Below are 24,835 nucleotides of genomic sequence, written 5' to 3'. Positions count from 1 at the left end.
GCATGGTGTACCTAATAAAGTGGCCGGTGAGTGTATATATATATAGGGTGGTTCAAAAGTAGGTGGACAGAAAGTAATAACATTTATTTTGATTTACATATAATTATATTTACTAACACAAGCATAACATTGACAATTACATTTTACTCTGAACAATAATACAAAAGACCTTACATTTTATCAACGCAGGTGCTCAAACTGTTTTCCATCATAATTTGCACAGCTTTGAAGTCTGCCTCTTACTCTTTGACAAACATTTTTGCACAAGTAATTTTTAACATCCCTGACACTTTTTGATTATCGACTGTAAACTTTGTCCTTGAGTACTCACCCCAAAAGAAAAATCCATTGGGGTCAAGTCTGGTGAATGTGCCTGCCAATCAAGTGGGCGTCATCGGCCAATCCATTTGTTAGGATATGTTTCTATTACACATACTGTCCACCTACTTTTGGACCACCCTGTGTATATATAGTGACACAGAAAATTTACATGAACTTTTTAAACTTGTGATTTAATTATCCTAGCACTCCTATGAAATACATGCAGACTTGATGTTATTTCTAAGGGTTATTGTTACAATCCAAAAGCGCACCAGGATGCCGGCTCAGGCAGGTGAGGTGCAGTTGTTGGTTCTCCAGGTGCTCAGAACCAGGATGGAGTTTTAAGAAGTTTGGCATGGCGAGAGACTCTAGGAGACTGTTAGTGGGTCGACACAAGCTAATCAGGGGTGCAGAGTCTAAGGGGCACTCAGTTTTTTACTCTGTTCGTTCTCCATGGTGGGTAAATATACTGGCCAGAGAACAGGGAAATCATCAATGGTACATTGCAGGCGCCGTTCTTTACTGGGGGACTCAGGTGACATTAATTATGATGGGTTATATTGGAAATTTGCTACATAAGGGTCCCAAGGAGAAAACTTTTTTCAATAGCTGATAGTTGCTGCAAGGTGTGCTGGGATCTGTAGTTTTAGAGTTATTAATAAGGTTAGTCTATAGTCAGGGCAGGATAAGAGTGACTACATGTTGTATATGACACTGGATATAATGGTGATATAAAAGTTATAGGAAAGAAATTCTAACCCATCATTACTGCATAAAATATAAATTCATTTTTGCATCTCTTAAATGTATATTCCAGTTTTTCCTTCATGGAATACTTTGATACCAATCTCATTTCCCGTTACTAATCTGCAGGGAACTTTATTTGATTGAGAAGGTCCATATAAGATGTATCCAGTGTGTGGTCATATTCATATATCATAATTACAGCCTATGGGAAGTGGGAGGACTGTGCATAAAAGCAGCCGAATAATGAGACTTAATAATCAGACATTTACATCGTTCTGTAAACCAAGCGACTCCCGAGTCCTGGTGCTGCCAGTGCATAAAACCAGAAAGGGGTAAATTTAAGATCACTGCAGAGAACTCGGTATGTCTTAAAGCATCTAAAGCTAACCACTTTCAGTTCTGACTTGTCCTGTAAAGTCACTGTGGACTTATATATTTATTAGTGATCCTGGTGTGCAGTGTCCACCTCCTGTACAATGTCTTCTTCTTGCGCAGTCACTGTGAAACGTCTCTTCCTCCAGTGCAATCACTGGGTGCAATCGTCAGTGTTCAGGTCTACCTCCAAGGCAGTTAGTGTGTTCAGCCTCTTCCTCCAGTGTGGTCTCTACCTCCTGTGCAATCAGTATGTGCAGTCGTCACCTCTTCCTCCAGGGCGGTCCCTGTGTTCAGTCTCTTCCTCCAGGGCGGTCTATGTGTTCAGTCTCTTCCTCCAGGGCGGTCTATGTGTTCAGCCTCTTCCTCAAGGGCAGTCAGTGTGTTCATCCTCTTCCTCCAGGGCGGTCTATGTGTTCAGCCTCTTCCTCCAGGGCAGTCTATGTGTTCAGCTTCTTCCTCCTTGGTGGTCTTTTCTTCCTGTGCAATCAGTGTGTACAGTCGTCTCTTCCTTCAGGGCGGTCTATGTGTTGAGCCTCTTCCTCCAGGGCGGTCTATGAGTTCAGCCTCTTCCTCCAGGGCAGTCACTGTGTTTAGTTTCTTCCTCCAGGGCGGTCCCTGTGTTCAGTCTCTTCCTCCAGGGCGGTCCCTGTGTTCAGTCTCTTCCTCCAGGGCGGTCTATATGTTCAGCCTCTTCCTCCAGGGCGGTCCATGTGTTCAGCTTCTTCCTCCTGGGTGGTGTTTTCTTCCTGTGCAATCAGTGTGTACAGTCGTCGCCTCTTCCTCCAGGGTGGTCTATGTGTTCAGCCTCTTCCTCCTGGGTGGTCCTTTCTTCCTGCGCTATCAGTGTGTGCAGTGGTCACATCTTCTTCCGGGGTGGTCACTGTGTGCAATTTTATCCTCCTGTGCAGTCACTGTCTGTTATCTTGTCTTTTACATGCTCTTCCAATCCCACTCTTTTCTCTAGGAGCCATAATTCTTCATAAACTCCTGTGTGATAAAGACTGCCAGCTACTGGCACAGATACCTGGGGGTGATGTGTAGCTTCAGGTCTGCTCAAAGCTCACTTTCTAGTGGTAGAAAGCGATAGCAGATGAAATATATGGAGAACAGAGTTTATTAATGACACAAAGCATAGGAGTCCTTTTCCATAATTTGCTGGAATCTTTTATTCGGCACCTTATAACTAATCTTTTGCCATCTCATTACTATTTGTGAATAATGTTGGATGGATGAAGCTCATGCTCCGCTGACAGCGAGTTCACAGCTCTACAAATGTTTATCCGCTCTATAATTGTATGCAAGAGTAACATTCATAGACCGGAGCGGCCAAGTCAGAGGAGACCTAGGATCACCATCAATGTCCACGTGTCCAGCATTTTACACTTGTGTCCCCAGGTTCTCTAATAAATCATGTACTGTATTATTATTATTATTATTATTTATTACTGTTTGTGATAGGTGATGATTGGGCAGGGAAATGGTGGAAGAAGCCTTCATGTTATTATCACCTATGAACTCTGTACAACAGAATGGGAGAAACAGCAGCCGGGAGCTTTATAACAGAAACAGAAAAGCCTTATAAAGTGAGCTGCTGGCCACGCACATAAGATGCCTTAAAGAGGAACAAAGATAAAGGGGGATACTATACAGTTAGCACATGTAGATGATATGGGGCCACATGAGAGCTACTGCTGTGACAAATGGTAATGGTGATAAGTGTCTGATTGCTGGGGACCCATGATGATCACAAGAAAGAGGGTTCCGTTATCTCGGTTTAAATGGAGCAGTAACAACAATCTTTGTGACTTAAAGAGATAACTGAGCACTGTCCTGGTGTCCTTAGCTCTTTGGTCTTGGCCATGGTGGAGATGTTGGAGTGTGATTGAGTGTGTGGACAGATGTCTTTTATAAGAGTTCAAATGAGTTCAAAAGGGTAATGAGTGCAGAGTAGGAGGCTTCTTAAACAAAAACTTGTCTGTGAGAGGCAGAATTCTTGATGGTTGGTCGGTGATCAAATTCTTATTTCATGCAATAAAATGTTAATTATGTAAAAATCATACAATGTAATTGTCTGGCTTTTATTTTTAGATTCTGTCTCTCACAGGTGAAGTGTACCTAAGATTAAAATTACAGACCTCTCCATTCTTTGCAGGTAAAGGTTGCAAAATCGGCAGTGTACTCAGTGATAAAAATGAAGAAATAAAATTAAAAAAATGAAATCTCCTCCCTTTTAGTAAAATAATAATAAAAAAATAACCTTATTTAGCATCATCACGTCTGTAACAGTACAAGCTAGCAAAATATAATATGAATTAACCCATATGGTAAATAGTGGAAGAAAGAAAATCTAAATGTCAAGGATTACCTTTTATCAGTCACCACATGGACTCCAAAAAATACAATAAAAAGGGATCAAAACATCATATGTAAGGGACCAAGAACAGCAAGAACTCATCAGGCACAAACAAGCCTTCACACACCATCGGAAAAATAAAAAAGTTATGGGTCCTGGAAAATGGGGGCACAGACCAAAGATCTGACTTTTTTAAATCTAGGTAAAAAAATATTATACAATTTTATTATTTTTATATTATATCATATTATAAAATTACATTAAACATGTATATCTTTGGTATCGATATATAAGTACTGACCAGAAAAATAATATTTAATCATTGACTGAAACCCAAGATACATATGGCAGCATTTTTTCACCATTTCACCCCATTTTTAATGCGAGATGAACGGTCTCATTTAAACTATATCTTGTTTTGGCTGAAAACCTCCCATGGCTATAATGACACAATAATGAAAACATTATGGTTCTCTGCAGAAGGAAAGCCCTTGCTGACCCTAAGAAGAAGAGCCAGTCTATAATCACACAGGGTGACTGACCGCTGGGATGGATGTTTCCATAATGAACACATACTATCTGATATAATCGACTTGTTATAAACCAATCAGATCGATACTATTAACCTACAACATAATAAGTATGATAATTATTGCTGGGACAGTCTTCTAGATCTAGAAATTACTGCACTTGGATTAATGCGTTTCCAGTTTCACATTTACCAGTCCTATAAAGGTCACATGTGGTGGGATATAAGTGCATAAATGACACGGAAATCGCGGATCCTCCAGGGGCGGCTTATACAGGGAAAGGTTTATTTGTGCTTTATTTTACAGAAAGGCCAGAATTATTTTTTCGATAGCGCAGAGAACCGCACTCAGCAGCGACAACGCAGCTCTACTACCAAAGGTCAGAATCCCAAGCTTTTTATGAACATACTTAGTAATAAAAGTTGTAGAAGGAAGGACGGACCTCAAATAATCTGCTGACAGTCTATATTAATATGGTCTCCTACTTATACATCAGTAAAACCATACACTGAGAAATCACCAATAAGAAACTGTGTTTATATAGTGTCACAATACTCGGTTATGGCGACACGATATAGATCTAACCACATAAATCAGTATAGATGTATCTCATGTCTATCTACCGGTGTATATAGTCATAGGAGATAAAGATATTTTGATTTTGATTGCATTAGGTCTGTTATATATAGTGGCATGTAAAAGTTTGGGCATCCCTGGTGAAAATTTCTGTTAGTTTGAACAGTTTCAGGAAGATTTGGCAGACTCTGGAGTTGTGATAATGAAACATTGTTCTACTTTTCAGAGACATCTGCACAAATATGGCCTTCATGGAAGAGTCAACAGAAGTAAACCTCTCCTGTGTCCTCACCATAAAATTCAGGGTCAGAAGTATGCAAAATAACATCTGAAAAAGCCTGATATATTTTGGAAACAAGTCCTGTGGACCAATAATGTTAAAATAGATCTCTGTGGCCGCAATGATTAAAAGTATGTGTGGGGAAAAAAAAGAGCACAAAATTTCAGGAAAAGAACATCCTGCCAACCATTAAGCATGGGGGATCAATCATGCTGTGTAGTTGTGTTGCAACCAATGGCAAAGGGAACATTTCATGGTTAGAAGGAAGAATGGATTCAATGAGATTTCAACAAATTCTTCATGCAAACATAGCACCATTTGTAAAAAAGCCGAAGGTGAAAAGAGGAAGAGGATGGCTGCTACAAATGGAGAATGATCCTAAACACACGTCACAATCCACAATAGATGACCTTAAAAGGCGCAAACTGAAGGTTTTACAATGGCCCTCACAGTCCCCAGATCTGACCATCATTGAAAATCTGTGGCTAGACCTCAAAACAGCAGAGGATGGAAGACGGCCCAGGAATCTCACAATACTGGAAGAATTCTCCAAGGAAGAATGGAGGAAAATCCCTCAAACAAGAACTGAAAGACTCTTGGCTGGCTACAAAAAGCGTTAAGCTGTGATACTTGCAAAAGGGGATGTTACTAGGTACTAACCATGCAGGGTGCCCAAACTTTTGCACTGGTCCATTTGCCTTTTTGTAATTTTTAAAATGTAAAAGATGAAAATATATATTTTTTTTGGTTCAAATATAAATGGAATGTGTCATCTGTAACTTTAGGCCTTTTAGAGATCATTTCATCTTCAACTTGCTTAATTGTTCACAACAGTAATTTGGAACAGGGGTGCCCAAACTTTTACATGCCACTGTATAACATATATATCTACTTACATACATATACACACACACATATATATAATATATACTGTGTACGTAATATAGTGCTGTGCAGTATTCTTTTTACACCTGCTTGAAACTTTTGCAACACCCATCACCTCCATCATCAGCATCAAGTAACCACCTGTCACCTCCATCATCAGTATCTGGTGACCGCCCGTCGCCTCCATCATCAGTATCTGGGGATCAAATGTCACCTCCATCATCAGTGTCTGGTGATCGCCCGTCACCTTCATCATCATCTGGTGACCGCCCGTCGCCTCCGTCATCAGTATCTGGTGATCGCCTATTGCATCCATAAGTATCTTGTGACTGCCGGTTGCCTTAATCATCAGTGATCACCTGTTGCCTATTTCATCAGTATCTGGTGACCGCCCATCACCTCCATCATCAGTATCTGGTGAACGCCCGTCGCCTCCGTCATCAGTATCTGGTGATCGCCTGTTGCCTCCATAAGTATCTTGTGACTGCCCGTTGCCTTAATCATCAGTGATCACCTGTTGCCTCTTTCATCAGTATCTGGTGACCGCCCATCGCTTCCATCATCAGGTTCTGGTGACCGCCCATCACCTCCATCATCAGTATCTGGTGACCGCCCATCACCTCCATCATCAGTATCTGGTGAACATCCGTAGCCTCCATCACTTCTTCTCGTCACTTGTAAACAGGTTATGGAGGATCTCGGCAGGAGGTTGTGCCAAACATCTTGGAGACCTGACCCCAGATCTTCTGTGTATGAGGCTTGTGTGGATCCTTCTGTCTCTTCCTGTGATCCCAGACAGGATGATGGGAGATCAGGGCTCCGGAGCTGGATCATCACCCCTAAGACTCCTCGTTATTAATAACATTGGAGGGATGCTGGGGGTCGCTGTCGTACTGCAGAATAAATTTGGAGCAAATCAGATGCCCCTTTTATGTTATTACATGATGGGTAAGTATCTGACTGGAATTCTCAGAATTGAGGACATCAGGAAATGGGCAACATTGACACCTTCATGGCCGACAACTGATATATACGTCATCGGCCATGTCCCTGTATTTGATGCGGGCTTACACGCTGAGCCCGCATCTTTCCCCACACTTAATGGCTAATTTAAATCAGCCATCGAGTGACTCTAACAGCTGCAGGTGGAATAAAAAGAACCACCTGTGGCTGTTAACCAATTCAATGCTGCTGTCAATCACTGACAGCGGCATTTAACATGCACAGACCGGAAGTGAGTTAATGATCCTGCCCCATCAGAGCCCCTGTCACGTAATCGATTGGTGTCGATGGGTTGTTATGAGAGCCGGGAGTCTGCTGAAGACCGTAGTGCCTGTAATCACCATCCTCCTGTGAACGGTGGCTTATGGCTGGCGTTCGTACAGTATATCGTGATTTTTGCTGCACATAGCAGTGCTGAAGAACTGCTACGTATAGCACAGACGATTGCACCTTCAAGTCTCCTGAGGGGACTATTACAAAAAGGAAGAAAAAAAAGTTTAAAAAATATATAAAAACCACAAGTACAAATCACCCCCTTTTGATCCATTAAAAAAAAATAATAATGTGGAAACTTTATAAACTGTTAATAAAGCTGCGGCAGGTGGTCGGCCGGTAAATAGTAAAACATGTAAGTTGCTGTAACTTTAATATGGATTGGTAAATGTTTCCTGGCGCCTTCTCCAGCGGACGCACGCGACTCCCTCACATAATAGGATTTATTTCTATAGCGTGACATAACTTTTTATGGCCGACAACAGCTCGTGTTTTGGGTAACAGATTTGAAGGTTTTATTTTGCAGTTTGATGAGCAGATGTCTGGAGTAAAATACGAGCGGGAAATGTGGAAAAGTCTTTTATGGTCTCAAGACAATTATTTTCACAGGAAAATAAAAAGTTATTTAAGATTAAATTACAAAAAGATAGAAAATTACCAAACAATCTGCAGCATTCTGGGTCTAGAGAAAAAATAATTGTCATTTACTTTCCCGGTAGAAAGAAGAGGAAAGTGCATAGTGGCATTAATCTATCTATAAAAATATCTTATCTATCAAATTCACAGAAGCTTTATTGGCAGAACGAAATAAACATTAGCATTGCCATAGCTAGCGGAAAATAAGGAAACGAGGGGCAGGGACAGTGGGGATTAGTGGTGGGCTAGTCTCTGGAGCTTCACTTTCCCAGATTTCTGCCCACCGAGACCCTCTGACCCACTCTGATGAGTGATCGTGTCTATGCGGACTCTTGGAACATTGGACATCAGAGAGATCCGGTGCCTTGTTTTACCCTTCCAGAGGGAGGTGTGGAGCATTCGAGGATCCACAGGTCTCACATCTCATTGCATTCATCGTTTCCTAGGTCAGTAAAGCCTGAACAGTCTGGTCTAGGGTTGCCGGCAGACCTGCGCGACATACGGTGCAGCTTCCTGGGATAGATCTTCAACCTTTTCATAGTTCCTCATATGAATGGCACAGATAACATCTAGGTCACATGTGGATTTGATGGGTTTCCAAGTTTCACGTGGAGTCTTTCCATTCAGGAGTCGTGTCCTTGGAAGATGGAGAGTTTCTGTCATCAGTGGATATTCGGGAGTCATACCTCGTAATGCCCATTGCCAGGTCGCCCCAGTAATTTCCACACTACTCTTTAGGTTCTTTTCACCTCCGATTTGTTGCCCTCCTCTTTGTTCTTGCCTCAGCTCCAAGAGTCATCACTAAGGTCCTTGCACCTCATGGCCACAGTATTTCTTCGCACCAAGGTGTAGTAGCACCACTGGCGGACACAGACAGAAGAGGCCCCTGTGTAAGAACAGTATGTTGGGCCTTTACAGTCCAATAGCTCACCATAATGCACAATTCCACCTGCTTTGGAGATGGAAGTTGGCCCTGTTATCTCTTGGGCCCCTGTGTGGCTGCACAGGTGGCATAAATGAGAAGTCTGCACCTGAGTACCACCAACCTAAGCTCTACTCAATCCACAATGTCTCACCTTTGAACAAATGCCATTTTCCATCTGCATTTGCCTGAAGGTTCTGGACATCTCTAGTCCTACTGGTTCTTTGTCCCTCTTCACAGTCTGGCACTAATGCCAATCTCACAGACAGGGGAGTGGTGTTGTCCTCCCTCATCTTTCACTTTGATTGTCTGAGGAGCCCAGATCCAGATCAATGTTCTAGAATTGACAGCCATAGTTCTAGCACTTTCTCTCTAGTTCTTACTTGATGGCCAGCTACTTTGAGCAAGGAATAGAGCATCAACTTCATCTCTGTTGTATTTAATGCTGTGGTTGAGGTCCTAAATTCTGAGGGCCTCTCTGTTACCCAAACCATCATACAGTTGGCTAACGTCTACCATCGCATCTGAAGGTCCTGGTTCTCACTCTTCCATGTAAGTCTTGGCTGCTTTGCCATCGCTTTTGGTCCCGGTCTTCCACCCTGACCTGCGGTTTTGAGAATCCGCTGCCGACTTACAAATTGCTGATAATATGTAAATTGTTCAGGGACTGAACATTGGTATTAAGGATAGTTGAGTCCCCGTACAGTTTATAATGGTCGAAGTAAAAGGGCCCTGAACCAGCACGGATTGACTTATTACATCATTAATTGGCACTCGTTATGGGCAGAGATCTGTGTAAATCCAGCATAAATGACACTTTTCAAGGTTACCTTTGTGCTCATCGTATCAGTGGTGAGATCACAGATGAATATTATCAGGGGCGAGATCACAGATGATTATTATTAAGGGCGGGATCACAGATGATTATTATCAGGGGCGGGATCACAGATGATTATTATCAGGGGCGAGATCACAGATGATTATTAGCAGAGGTGAGATCACAGATGATTATTATCAGGGGCGAGATCACAGATGATTATTATTAGGGCGAGATCACAGATGATTATTATCAGGGGCGAGATCACAGATGATTATCAGCGGTGAGATCACAGATGATTATTATCAGGGGCGAGATCACAGATGATTATTATCAGGGGCGAGATCACAGATGATTATTAGCAGAGGTGAGATCACAGATGATTATTATCAGGGGCGAGATCACAGTTGATTATTAACAGGGGTGAGATCACAGATATTATCAGGGGCGGGATCACAGATGATTATTATCAGGGGCGGGATCACAGATGATTATTATCAGGGGCAAGATCACAGACGATTATTATCAGGGGCGAGATCACAGATGATTATTATCAGGGGCGAGATCACAGACGATTATTATCGGGTGAGATCACAGACGATTATTATCAGGGGCGGGATCACAAATGATTATTATCAGGGGCGGGATCACAGATGATTATCAGCGGTGAGATCACAGATGATTATTATCAGGGGCGAGATCACAGATGATTATTATCAGGGGCGAGATCACAGATGATTATCAGCGGTGAGATCACAGATGATTATTATCAGGGGCGAGATCACAGTTGATTATTAACAGGGGTGAGATCACAGATATTATTATCAGGGGCGGGATCACAGATGATTATTATCAGGGGCGAGATCACAGACGATTATTATCAGGGGCGAGATCACAGATGATTATTATCAGGGGCGAGATCACAGACGATTATTATCAGGGGCGAGATCACAGATGATTATTATCAGGGGCGAGATCACAGATGATTATTATCAGGGGTGAGATCACAGATGATTGTTATCAGGGGTGAGATCACAGATGATTGTTATCAGGGGCGAGATCACAGATGATTATTATCAGGGGCGGGATCACAGACGATTATTATCAGGGGCGAGATCACAGATGATTATTATCAGGGGCGAGATCACAGACGATTATTATCAGGGGTGAGATCACAGACGATTATTATCAGGGGCGGGATCACAGACGATTATTATCAGGGGCGAGATCACAGATGATTATTATCAGGGGCGAGATCACAGACGATTATTATCAGGGGCGAGATCACAGATGATTATTATCAGGGGTGAAATCACAGATGATTGTTATCAGGGGCGAGATCACAGATGATTATTATCAGGGGCTGGATCACAGATGATTATTATCAGGGGCGAGGCCATAATATTAGAGCTCTGTAGTCAGTTCTTCCTGTGTTTGCGTGGGTTTTCTCTGGTTTCCTCCCGCTAAAGATTGATAGGGAATGTAGATTGTGAGACTCGATGAGTACAGAAATGATGTCTGTAAAAGGAATATGATGGCGCTATAAATGCAAAGAATAATAAAAAAAATATAAAATAATAATGTTGTCTCTGCCTGGCAGCAGCACAGTCATGTGGCAGCTTATTTTGGACTGATCATTGCACGGTCGACCGCCCTCCCTGGATGAATTCATGATCCAGACATTATATGAAATTCATAAAATGTGAACTTTTTATTGAACTGAACTTATTATATTCTAACCTTTCCAAATAACAGAACAAAGGATGAAAACATTAAACATAAAATCCTCTGCTACCAGCTGAGAAGCAATGTGGCCACCTGGACGGTCAATTGATGTCACACAGAGCGGCTACTCCCCGCAGGATCCAGTGGTCCGGGGGCTCACTGGTCTTCAAAGACACGGTGGTCACATAGTGAAGGTCAGTGCGCTCAGGCTTCTTATACACAGGACATATGTATGAGCCAGGATCGGTCGCAGTGGGAGAATTCACTGCAAATAGATGAACCACCGGCAGCATGGTGAACAAGACCTTTGGGACGCACTCAGTCAGTTTTGCAGTCTTCCTGTCCCAACCGGCTCCCTCCAGGAAGAGGCCATGTACGTACACTCCTTCCTGCAGACACATAATAGGATCCCCATTACTAATGCACAGGTAAAACCACACAAAAACCTGTGAGAACATTAAAGTAAGTCGGTGCAAGTGTGGAGACATGATTCCGGGAGATCAGTGATGGGCTGTGTTCACATTGTCTTAATGGCCACTGTGTAATGTAACACACACACATACCAGTCAGATAATGCACTGCACGACTCATGTACTGCATTGTCCAAGCCTGGCAGCGTCACACAGTGTGTGTCTATTAGCCGGTTTCCTGCAGGTGACCGCACCAATACAGGGGCACAATGTGATCCCCGTGATGTGCAAGTTCATCACGGACCGCGAAGTTACAAGTGTCGGATATGTACTGTATCTCCGTGAGTGTTACAGTTACATTTTCTTTCCATTTGTCTTTTGCTCCATACTTGTGTAATACACTAACAGTGCATTATTACCTGTCAGTATCATTTTATTAGACTCACGTCTGGCAAGGCCTAATAGGAGTTACCAAGATTGCAGACCTGGGGCCTTCATTAATCTTTCATTAATTAATAAACCAGTTGCCATGACAATTGATTAGCACCCCATGATCAATTTGAAGGGGAGACATCGCAATTCTAGTGCATCTAAGAATTAAATGCCTGAGTTTGGAACTAGTTTTTATCTCGCTGGTTGCTGCAGAGTCAGCGATAATATACAGCAGACGCCATGTGGACTGTGCTCCATACATTACATGGCACTAACATAGGGGTCAAACAAGTAGTCCTAGGTCCTGATGTGATTACATAGGAATATGGCTCGTGGAGGTCTGATAAACCTTCCCACCACCTTTCTCCACAATGTTGTATTTCAGGCCGTCCACCAGATCATGGATATACTGAAGTGAATGGAGCTGCGCTGCAGTTCGCTGCATGGTGGGTGCGTACTCCGCAGGACCCCCGTGATCATGACAGTCTATCAGTCTATCAGCAATCCCCCACCAGCGGGTATGAGGATGGTGGACACTCACAGCAGGTGGAGCACGGGTTTCTTCCTTCATGTGTTTCAATACTACATTTTGCATGGTCACACAGTCCAGCGTCCAGCCCTTGTGCTCCCGAACAAATTCTTGTTTAATAGCAGTCAGGAATCCTGGAAAACCAACAGAGTTTTACTAACTAGAGACAACATGGGAAGCAAAACACTGAAAACCCGGGACAGATTTGGATGACAGCGGTAAAAAGATGGTGAAGTGCAAAACATTTGATTTCAATATGTATCTATAGTCTGTGCAGACCAGAGCTAGCGGCGGCACTGCACACCCCGGGGAATAAGGAGAATTAGGCTGGTTTCACATTTGCGGTTGTGTCCGCAGCGTTTCTTCCGCAAATATCCGCATGCGTTGTGTATTCCTATATTTAACATTCGGGACGCATGCGTTTTTGATTGTTCGCGTTTTGCCGCGTTTGACGATGCATGCGTCGTTTCGTCGTTTGCAACTTGGTGCAGAAATGCAACATGTAGTAATTTTTAGAGGCGTCAATTTGCCGCCTGGAAACGCATGCGGTCGATTGCGCAAGGATTGTGGCAAAAAAACACATTGCTGTCTATATGAACGCATGCGTTCACAAGCATATGCGTCTGCTTGCGTTCGTGAACACATGCGTTTCAAAAGAGAAAAACATGTCTAGACACTGATAAGCCACCCCCCACCATCAAGGTGATAAAGGGACGGCGTGGACATTTGCAGGTCACTACTCAGCAGACACTGAAGCAGACGACACACAGGCTACATCTTGGAGGAAAACAAGACCCTGAACAATGTGAGTATATCCTAGCCAATGCCTTAATTTTCTATTTTCTGTCTCTACATGTCCTAATTTCTTGCATTTCTTTTCTTTCTACATGCATCAGAATGTCTTCTTGTTCTTCTTCTGATGAGGAGTTTCGTCCTGGGCCGTCGGAAGTCGAGTATGTCACTGAGGTGAGTACTTGCCTCCTCAGATTGGTAAGTATTCACTGTCACATCTACACATGTGACAATTTGAATTTTTCATTTTTTTAGAGCTCTTCTTCAACTGTGGCACAGACTGGGCAGGAGCAGGTCGGGTGGAAAGACGGCAGCGGGTACGTATACAAGGCTGACTGTTACTGTATCCTCAGTGTAATATTCTTGAATATTCTGAATATTCTTTTCTTTCCATTCCTATTTCTTAACTTTTTTCTTCTGGAATCCTTTTGTATGTTGACTTTCCTATTCATGCCATTTCTCAGCATCTTTTTTCTTTTTTTCCTTATGTTAATTCACTAAACTTTAATGACTTTATTTAATTTTTAGGTTTCACAAAGGGAGGATGACCTAATTGAAAATGACCTCCTCATTTCCCTGATCCAGGAGCGAGACCCATTGTGGGACACCCGGGATCCACTGCACTCAAACAACGTCACGATCCGGCGCTTATGGAATGAGGTGGCCAAAGAGATGTGGGATGGCTGGGACAACGCCCCGACTCGGGTCCGAAATGCATTTGGTAAGTATTGCACTGCAGTGTGAAGCAGCAGAGACCTTGGCCGTGCTCACTCGACTGTGTGTGATGAAAGAAACTCTCAGGAGTTTCTGTCATCACACACAGTTGTGTGAGCACGGCCATAAGTCCTTTATCTGACCATAATTTTTTTTCTTTTTTAACAGTGGCCAAAGTCAAAACACGTTGGCGTTCGATGAAGGACCGCTTCAACAAGGACCTGCGTCAAGAGAGCCGTGTTCCCAGTGGTTCAGGAGCAAGGATCAGAAGATACAAATACTATCGAGTTCTGGCATTTTTAAGACCGGTCCTTGCCCAGAGAACGTAAGTATTTATCATGTGCATTAGGTTGTATTGTATTGCCATAATCTGTATTTTTCTATTCCACAGGATTTTGTGTCTGGTAAATTTTTGATATTAATTTTCTTTTTCCTTTTTTCACAGCACATACAGAACTACTGTTGGCCCAGGTTCTGGAGCGGTCCTTCATCCGACAGCCACGGACCCATCCCAGCCATCCAGCAGCAAGTGGGCCTTCCACACTAACTGGAGTCCAGGAACCTGGTCCATCAGGTCTTCCCCTTTCAAGGTCCTCTTCTACTGCCCCTTTTTTTTGGGGCTCCTCCCGGCAGCGGCAGAGGGCATCGGACAGGTCCCTCATGCCCGAATTGTTGCACTTGAGCTTGGTTTTACACGAAGCAATCAAGGCTTTGGGTGACCGAATGGATATTTCACATAACCTCTTGAATGCACGTATCCAGGTGGTCACCAAAAGCCTTGACCAAGTGAAAGCCGACCTCCAGAGGCCAGCACATCATTTTTTTAACCAAATTGAGCAGGGCATGTCAGAACACCTTACTCCTGATCTCCAGCTGAGTGTCATGCAGGCCTGCAATGCTGCTTACGTGCAGGCTATGCAGCAGAGTCGGTATTTCCAGCAGTGTCGGCATATCCACCTGTGCCTTCACTGTCACGATTAACCTCAATGCCGACCTCTGCTGCATACCACTGCACGACCACCTCAATTCCTAGCACTGCCGGACACCACTACAGCACCACCACCATGCCGAGTGCAGTTGGACGACATCCCACCGCCACCACCATAACAACCGCTGCTCCTGCTTGGACCTCCTCCACTGACACCACGATGCAGCAGGACCCTGGCATGGCCTTCCGTACCGCCACCACCACGATGCAGCAGGACCCTGGCATGGCCTTCCGAACCGCCACCACCACGATGCAGCAGGACCCAGGCATGGCCTTCCGTACCGCCACCACCACGATGCAGCAGGACCCTGGCATGGCCTTCCATACCACCACCACCACGATGCAGCAGGACCCTGGCATGGCCTTGCGTACCGCCACCACCACGATGCAGCAGGACCCTGGCATGGCCTTGCGTACCGCCACCACCACGATGCAGCAGGATCCTGGCATGGCCTTACGCTCTACAAGCGCTATGGACTCTGGCATGGCTGCAAGTTCTACGAGCACTATGGTCTCTGGCATGGCTGCACGCTCTACGAGCACTATGGACTCTGTCATGGTGCAGCCGGACCCTAACAGGTCACCCACCACTACGCCACGCCATATGAGCCCACCAAGGCTTCCCAGAACCCGGCAAACCCCCAAAAAAACAAACAAAAAAAAACCAGAGGACTCTTAGTATTCCTCCCCCTTGACCTCCCAATGTGTCTGTAATGTCAGTTTTGTCTCACCCTTCCAGTGCGTCTCAAGCCTCTCATGTGTCAAGCCCCATCCCCGAACTTCCAGACCCTACTAGTTTCATTGCCCCTTCTCCTGCCACCTCTGCGTCGTCCACGGTTAGCCAGGCCTCAGTGCTTCACACCCCCCATTTACATCACTCTACCCCAAGCCGGCGCAGTTTAAATAAATTTTTGGGTTGTTAAAAAATAAAAAAAACTTGATTTGCCCCAATTATGTTTGGTTTATTGTGTCTTCCGCCGCCGGCAACACACACCGTGCGCCAAATAAGAAACTTCGCCACACACTTTATTTTTTGGCCACATCATATCTCCAGTAGTTATAAAAAAAAAAGACTGCAGTTTTGTGTGTCTTTAGTATAGAGATATGAGGTGGGCCAAAAAATGTATACTTGTATTATCTCCATAATCTCTTCTTTCTGCTTTGTCTGTGACTATTGTAGCAGTCTGAAGAGAAAATGGTGGAAATACAGTGCAGACCTCTACTGAACAGGTCAGGTGTCAAAACACTCATTAGTTATGACACCTGACCTGGTGAGTAGAGAACTGCCTTGTATAACCACCATTTTCTCTTCTTTATACATAATCTATTACACACAAATTGAGGGACAATGGTGGTCACACACGGCATATCTATGCTCACCTGCACAGGTGTCAGAAATAGTGAATTCATGAGGCTGTTATATGTTTATCATGAATTCATTATTTCTGACACCTGACTTGATGAGTATAGATAGTGTGACAGTCATTGTCTCTTCAGTTTGTGTCCAATGGATACAGCAGAACAGAATCAGGACGCAATGACGTCAACAAGCTTACCAATAAAGCAACATGGCTGCCATAACACTAGCAGTATGTGGCCAGTGTTTTATATCAGTATTTATAAGCCAACACAAGGAGTGGAACAATTAGAGGTAAATTATGATATTAACATAATAACTAGCACCTCTGCCTTTATCACCCACTCCTGGTTTTGGATTACAAATACTGATATTAAATACAGACCAAATACTGCTAGTTTTAGGACAGCCTTGGTTTGTAGAGGAAAAAGATAGGAGACACGGTCAACACAACCAAAAATAAAGTTTATTAATGAGAAATATTATTATCATTGCAGAAAATTACTGGTACAGATCGAATTACAACAGGACATTTACACAACATTGTCCTGCCATGACACACGTCCAATATCTGAATTAAAAAAGGCAGCAAGTTGGTCCCGCATGTGACCAATGGCTGAAGTTGACCGCAGCGGGTGATGCTGGAAATCGGGCAGTGGGTGTGCAACAGGTTCATCCAGTTCAATGTTGGGTTGCTCCTTAACCATTATATAATTATGCAGAACCACACAGGCTTTGACCACCTCGTTGACTGTTTCCACTTTTAGATTTATGGCTGATGCAAGAATGCGCCATTTAGCGACCAGAATGCCAAAGGCACACTCTACTGTTCTTCGGGCCCTGGTCAGTCTGTAGTTAAAGATCCTTCTAGTGTGCTTCAAGTCCCGACTGGAATAGGGCTTCAGTAGGTTTTCACACATCTGAAAGGCCTCATCCCCAACCGTAACGAATGGCATCGGTGGACCTTGAGTGTTGGGGAGAGGTTGTGGCGGGGGAAAATTGAAATTGTTGCCATACACACGGCGGCCCATATCCGAGTTCTTGAAAGTCTGGGAATCGTTGTCACGGCCAAAAGCTCCAATGTCCACGGCGATGAAGCAACAGTTCGCATCAGCTATTGCCATGAGCACAACAGAAAAATATTTTTTGTAGTTGAAGTACTCCGATCCTGTTCTGGCTGGTTTGATAATGCGGATGTGCTTTCTATCCACCGCTCCTAAACAGTTGGGGAAATCACACACACTCCAGAATTTTTCCGCAATTTCAAGCCACATGTCCAAGGTGGATAGGGGTATAAACTCATCCCGGAGTACATTCCACAAAGCCCGACAGGTGTCCGCAACTATTCCGGACAGGGTGGATATTCCAAGCCGGTATTGGAAGTGGAGGGATGATAAACTCTCTCCGGTTGCCAGAAATCTGTAAGAAAAACAAAAAAAAAATTACAAACTATTCTATTTATGGTGTGGTTACGCTAAAGAAAGAAAGGAAAATACCCAAAACATACATGTCAGAAAACACAAAATTTGGACTGTCATTGGTTTAGATTTGGAACGTACCTTAACGTAACCAGCAGACGTTCCTCTGGTGGAATCGCTCTACGGAGCTGGGTGTCCTGTCGCCGTATGGCTCCTTGGACACGACCAAGCAAATCCCGGAACGAGTCTTGCGACATCCTTGTATATTCATGGAATTTCTCCGGGTTGGCATTAAGCTCGCCATACAGCGTGTGATAGGCTCCACAGCTCTCACGTAGTTCGATAATGGGGTGCCTCCAAAAACGCCTACGTTGTCTCCTTCTCCATCTTTCGCGATTTCTGTCTTGCTCCCAAGCAAAAGCACAGGCAAGAAACAACTTGATGCTTAAATCCAGGTTGAAATAAAAGCTCTCCATGTGAAGATACATCATGACACAGGATACAGGAGCAAAATCTGAAGATTCCAGCTGTTCAGGGGTCTATATATAAAGATTCCATAATACACGCCCTCTGTAGTCCCATTGGCGGTGTTTGGTTATCTTGATTTTTCTCTTGTGAAATTTCGCATCATGCGCACCAAAAACGCAAACGCAGGAAAAAACGCATACAAACGCTGCGTTTTTTAACCGCATGCGCTACCGCATGCGTCTAAAAAACGCCGCGTTTGTACGCGTTTATATGCGTTTTTTCTACCACTTGCGAATGCGGATTAAACGCTGCGGATTTAAACGCAAATGTGAAACTAGCCTTACTGACGAGGGACAATATCATGTGCCACCATACGCGGTAATATCTCTGATCCTTACACATATCCCAGTGATTATTAGATTGTTTTCTCATGATACATTGTACTTTATATTAGCGATACATTTAAGTCAATATTTTTTGCCTTTTTTTCTGAAAATATTTGAAACTTGACAAAAATTAATAGAAAAATTAGCAATTTTCAAAATTGTTAGTTTTATTCCAAATAATACTACCACATCAAAAAGTTAATAATTAACATTTCTCTTCCAGGCTTTACATCAGCATCATTTTTAAAATGTCTTTTTATTTTGTTAGGAGGTTGGAAGGTTAAAAGTTTAGCAAAAAAATTTCAAAGGAAATTAACAAAATAGATCCATTAAGTTTTGAAAGGAAAACGCTCAGTGTTTATATAAAAAAAAAACAGCACTCATCAAATTACAGAAAATTGCTTCTTGTAAGGTCCTCAATTGACCCGAATCGTCGCTGAGCCCCAATGGGCTATTAAATCACCAATTTCTATTTTTCTAAATGGTGAGCTGCCTCCATGTTTTTGTAATATATATATGTACAGGTGCTTCTCACAAAATTAGCATATAATTAAAAGTTAATTTATTTCAGTTCTTCAATACAAAAAGTGAATCTCATATTCTATAGAGTCATTACACAGAGAGTGATCTATTTCACGTGTTTAGTTCTGTTAATGTTGATGATTATGGCTTACAGCCGATGAAAACCCAAAAGTCATTATCTCAGTAAATTAGAATAACTAACAATAAAAACCTGTAAAGGCTCCTAAGAGTTTATAAAGGTCCCTTAGTCTGTTTCCGTAGCTCCACAATCATGGGGAAGACTGCTGACCTGACAAATGTCCAGAAGGCGTCACTGTTACACTCCACAAGGAGGGGAAGCCACAAAAGGTCATTGGTAAAGAAGCCGGCTGTTCACACAGTGCTGTATCCAAGAATATTAATGGAAAGTGGAGTGGAAGAAAAAGTGTGGTAGAAAAAGGTGCACAAGCAACCGGGATAACCGCAGCCTGGAAAGGATTGTTAAGAAAAGGCCATTCAGTAATGTGGGGGAGATTCACAAGGAGCGGACTGCTGCTGGAGTCATTGCTCCAAGAGCCACCACACACAGACGTGTCCAGGACATGGGCTGATCGCCTCCATGCCACGCCGCATTGATGCAGTAATTGATGCAAAAGGAGCCAGACCAAGTATTGAGTGCATTTACTGAACATACATTTCAGTAGGGAACATTTCGGATTTTACAATCATTTTTCAAGCTGGTGTTATAAAGTATTCTAATTTACTGAGATAATGACTTTTGGGTCTTCACTGACTGTAAGCCATAATCATCAACATTAACAGAAATAAACACGTGAAATAGGTCACTCTGTGCGTAATGACTCTATAGAATATAGGAGATTCACTTTTTGTATTGAAGAACTGAAATAAATTCACTTTTTAATGATATTCTAATTTTGTGAGAAGCCCCTGTATATACACACACCCACCCCTATAATATCTGATCCGCTACACAGGTTGGATGACACTGACTTTACTGCACTGATTGTTTCTTGGTTCCCCGGACGCTGTGGAGAGCAGTCGCGCACCATCACAATTTATGTGCCACACCGCGTGGTCACACCGCCCGCACAGAATGCAGTTAATGAATGTTTGTGGCAATAAAACAGCAGTGTGTGAATAAATGTTTTTAGGCTGAAGGGATTACTGCTGCTGGAGAGAATATATTCAGGTAAAGAGATGAGTGCAGGGATGGCTGAGGCCGCGTCTGGAGCGAGACACCACCATAAAAGAGGAACTGGAGTAACTGGTGACTGGTTTAATTACTGTTTGAGTGAGGATTCTCTGCACGTTGTACAAGTACAAACCCTGTGGATTGAAAAACCCCGCCATCCAGAAGACGTTCGGTCTTTCATCATAAATCCATGATGTGAACTGATGATTTCTCTTCAGCAGCTCGATGAACCAGAATCCGAGTGCAGCAGACGCCCAAGACACCTTCCTCCAGACCCCAGGAACACGGGCGTTGTACATGTCGTCCAAGACGGCTCGAAGACTCTGAAGAAATGAGAGAGAGAGGTCTTCTCTGTATTCTGGTCACCTAGATATTAGTGGTCTTTGGGCCTGGGAAACCTGGGTGACAATCAATATGGCTGCTGGCACAGTTTTCATTAGGATTGTCATCTAGCACCCCGAGACCCATGAATTTCTCCCAGATTTGCAGCATCTGATGAGGACCTTATACATCTGCAGGGCTAAAGCTAAATCCGTATTACACGTAACATTGCGGGATATAGTTAATTTACTGAGAAAATGCACAATTCATGGAGAAAGGTTGCACTTGGTGGACCGAGGTGTAACAACCTGATGCAGGTCACGTAGGTGCTCACTCACCCACCCAGGGTCACTTATTATTAAGAGACGGTAAAAAATATTTGTATCTTCAACATCAGAAGAGAATGACAAGTTATTTGGTGGTAACTAAGGATACAGTACCAGATACAGGACATATTCCACATGTGCCTCGAAAAAGTCTTCATATCCTGTGAATTTTTCCACATTTTTTCACTTTACACTCACAAACAAAAAAGTTTATTTAGAATTTTCTGTGATGTCAACAATAAGTAGCAAGTATTTGTGATGTGTAAAGGGAATGATACAAGGTGCACGAATTATTTAAAAAATATCCGCAAATCTGAAAATTGTAATTATGTAAATTGTCTCTTCAGAGAGGAAGAGAACTAGAACTCTAGTGCCACCTATTGGAAGGTAGCAATCCTACAAGTCAGTGTGGACCCTTTAACGAGCCTTGTCACACGACTTAGGATAATAGCCAAACCAGAATCTCAATTTGCAGACACTGTGTTTCGGGGTACTGCCCCTACGACACTGACTTGTAGGATTGCTACCTTCCAATAGGTGGCACTAGAGTTCTAGTTCTCTTCCTCTCTGAAGAGACAATTTGCATAATTACCATATTTCCCAGAGGAGCATTGCGGCTTTAAGTCTCCTCATCTCGGCATGCTTACATGTCAATCTCCGCAAGGACAAACGATACTTCTTGGATACCGATCTGAAAATCGTGCCTTGCATTTGTATTCAGCCCCAGAGTCAAGACATTGTAGGACCACTTTTTGCTGCAGTTACTGCTGCTGTCTTTTTGGGTCTGTCTCTCCCAGCTTTCCCTGCAGTCTTTTGGGGTCTCTCTCCAGCTTTCCCTGCAGTCTTTTGGGGTCTGTCTCTCCAGCTTTCCCTGCATTCTTTTGGGGTATGTCTCTCCCAGCTTTCCCTGCAGTCTTTTGGGGTCTCTCTCTAGCTTTCCCTGCATTCTTTTGGGGTCTGTCTCTCCCAGCTTTCCCTGCAGTCTTGTCTCTCTCCAGCTTTCCCTGCAGTCTTTTGGGGTCTGTCTCTCCCAGCTTTTCCTGCAGTCTTTTGGGGTCTGTCTCTCCCAGCTTTCCCTGCATTCTTTTGGGGTCTGTCTCTCCCAGCTTTTCCTGCAGTCTTTTGGGGTCTCTCTCCAGCTTTCCCTGCATTCTTTTGGGGTCTGTCTCTACCAGCTTTCCCTGCATTCTTTTGGGGTCTGTCTCTACCAGCTTTCCCTGCATTCTTTTGGGGTCTGTCTCTCCCAGCTTTCCCTGCAGTCTTTTGGGGTCTGTCTCTCCCAGCTTTCCCTGCAGTCTTTTGGGGTCTGTCTCTCCCAGCTTTTCCTGCAGTCTTTTGGGGTCTCTCTCCAGCTTTCCCTGCATTCATTTGGGGTCTGTCTCTACCAGCTTTCCCTGCGTTCTTTTGGGGTCTGTCTCTCCCAGCTTTCCCTGCAGTCTTTTGGGGTCTGTCTCTCCCAGCTTTCCCTGCAGTCTTTTGGGGTCTGTCTCTCCCAGCTTTCCCTGCAGTCTTTTGGGGTCTCTCTCCAGCTTTCCCTGCAGTCTTTTGGGGTCTCTCTCCAGCTTTCCCTGCAGTCTTTTGGGGTCTGTCTCTCCCAGCTTTTCCTGCAGTCTTTTGGGGTCTGTCTCTCCCAGCTTTTCCTGCAGTCTTTTGGGGTCTCTCTCCAGCTTTCCCTGCATTCTTTTGGGCTCTGCTCTACCAGCTTTCCCTGCATTCTTTTGGGGTCTGTCTCTCCCAGCTTTCCCTGCTGTCTTTTGGGGTCTGTCTCTACCAGCTTTCCCTGCAGTCTTTTGGGGTCTGTCTCTCCCAGCTTTCCCTGCAGTCTTTTGGGGTCTCTCTCCAGCTTTCCCTGCAGTCTTTTGGGGTCTGTCTCTCCAGCTTTCCCTGCATTCTTTTGGGGTCTGTCTCTACCAGCTTTCCCTGCAGTCTTTTGAGGTCTCTCCAGCTTTGCACATCTGGAGGTGACTCTCTGCTCCTTCCTCTTTGCACACTCGCTCTCGCTCAGTGATATTGGATGGAGACGTCTGTGATCAATAATTTTCACGTCTTGTCACAGATTCTCTGGATTTGGGTCTGTGACTGGGCCGTTCACACACAGGAATATGCTCTGATCTAAACCCTCCACTGTGGCTCTGGCAGGATATAGAGGGTCGTTGTCCTGCTGGAAGGTAAACCTGTGCCCCAGTTTCAAGCCTTTTGTAGACTATCAGGTTTTCTCCAGTATAGTCCTGTATTTAGCTCCAATCTTCCCATCACCTCTGACCAGCTTCTGTGCCCCCTGCTGAAGAAAAGCCCCCATAGCATGATGCTGCCACCACCATGTGTGATTGTGTGGATGGTGTTTTCAGGGTGATGTGCAGTGTTAGATTCCTGTCACACATCACACTTTGCATTTAGCCCAAAATATTCTCCTTTGGAGCCCCTCCTTCCACAAATTCACGGTGTCCCCTACATGGCTTTTTACAAACAGAACTTATGGCTTTCAAAAATGTATTTCTTCTTGCCAGTCTTCCATAATGGCCAGATTTGTGGAATAGATGACTAATATTTGTCCTGTGGACAGATTCTCCCCCCTGAGCTGTGGCTCTCTGCAGCCTCTCCAGTGACCATGGGCCTCTCGGCTGCTTCTCTATTCAGTGATCTCTTTGCTTGGGATGTCAGATTAGGTGGATGGCCATGTCTTGGTAGGTTTGCAGCTGTGCCATATTCCTTATATCATTGATAATGTATTGAACAGTGCTCCGTGAGATGTTCAGAGTTTGCGTTATTTTTTTTTTATAACCTAACCCTGCTTTACTGTTTTTCACAAATTTATCCCTGACATGTCTGGTGAGCTCCTTGGTTTTCATGATGCTGTTTCATCCCTAATCTTCTCACACAAACCTCTGAGGCCATCACAGAACAGCTGTCAGTATAACATACTGAGAAGAAATCACACCCAGGTGGACACAATTGACTAATTATTAGTGATGAGCGAGTGTGCTCGTTGCATGAGTTTTCCGAGCATGCTCGGGTGTTCTCCGAGTATCTTGGGCGTGCTCGTAGACTATGTTTGTGTCCCCGCAGCTGCATGATTTGCGTCTGTTAGACAACCTTAATACATGCAGGAATTGCCTGTTTGTTAGGGAATCTCCACATGTATTCAGACTGTCTAGCAGCCGCAAATCATGCAGCTGCGGGGACACAAACAATCTACGAGCACGCCCAAATTACTCGAGTAACGAGCACACTCGCTTATCACTACTAATTATGTGACTTCTGCAGGCGATTGGTCACTCAGGATTATATTTAGGGGTATCACACTACAGGGGGCTGAATACAAATCATCACAATTTTCAGATTTATATTTTCAAAAATCATGAGTAATTTCCTTTACACGTCATAAATATTAGCTGCTTTGTGTTGGTATCACAGCACATCAGGCCTACATCTGCCCCAATCTCTGGACCACATTAATAAATCTGCCCCTTATGTCATGACCACCGCCAAACCTATGTCTTCGCTACCTACAAAAAAAAAATCTACTGATCACCCCCTA

At 43.8% G+C, this 24,835-nt stretch overlaps 1 protein-coding gene across 6 annotated transcripts in view; it reads right to left on the bottom strand.

Moving 5' to 3' along the window:
* Positions 1-11,405: 11,405 nt before the first annotated feature.
* The window catches only part of DNAH8 (dynein axonemal heavy chain 8), a 411,047-nt gene continuing 397,617 nt past the window's right edge, over positions 11,406-24,835 (bottom strand). For all 6 annotated transcript variants that reach the window (XM_077282008.1, XM_077282010.1, XM_077282011.1 and 3 more), the window contains 3 exons: positions 20,784-20,973; positions 12,826-12,947; positions 11,406-11,831 (listed from right to left, as the gene is read on the bottom strand). In XM_077282008.1, coding sequence (XP_077138123.1) covers positions 11,544-11,831; positions 12,826-12,947; positions 20,784-20,973 — 600 coding nt within the window. In that variant the 3' untranslated portion in view covers positions 11,406-11,543. The remainder of the gene's footprint in view (positions 11,832-12,825; positions 12,948-20,783; positions 20,974-24,835) is intronic.

Source organism: Ranitomeya variabilis, chromosome 2 (assembly GCF_051348905.1).
Source record: "Ranitomeya variabilis isolate aRanVar5 chromosome 2, aRanVar5.hap1, whole genome shotgun sequence".
Taxonomy (NCBI): domain Eukaryota; kingdom Metazoa; phylum Chordata; class Amphibia; order Anura; family Dendrobatidae; genus Ranitomeya; species Ranitomeya variabilis.
Note: the sequence above shows the minus strand (reverse complement) of the source record. Positions and strands in the feature narration are given on the sequence as shown.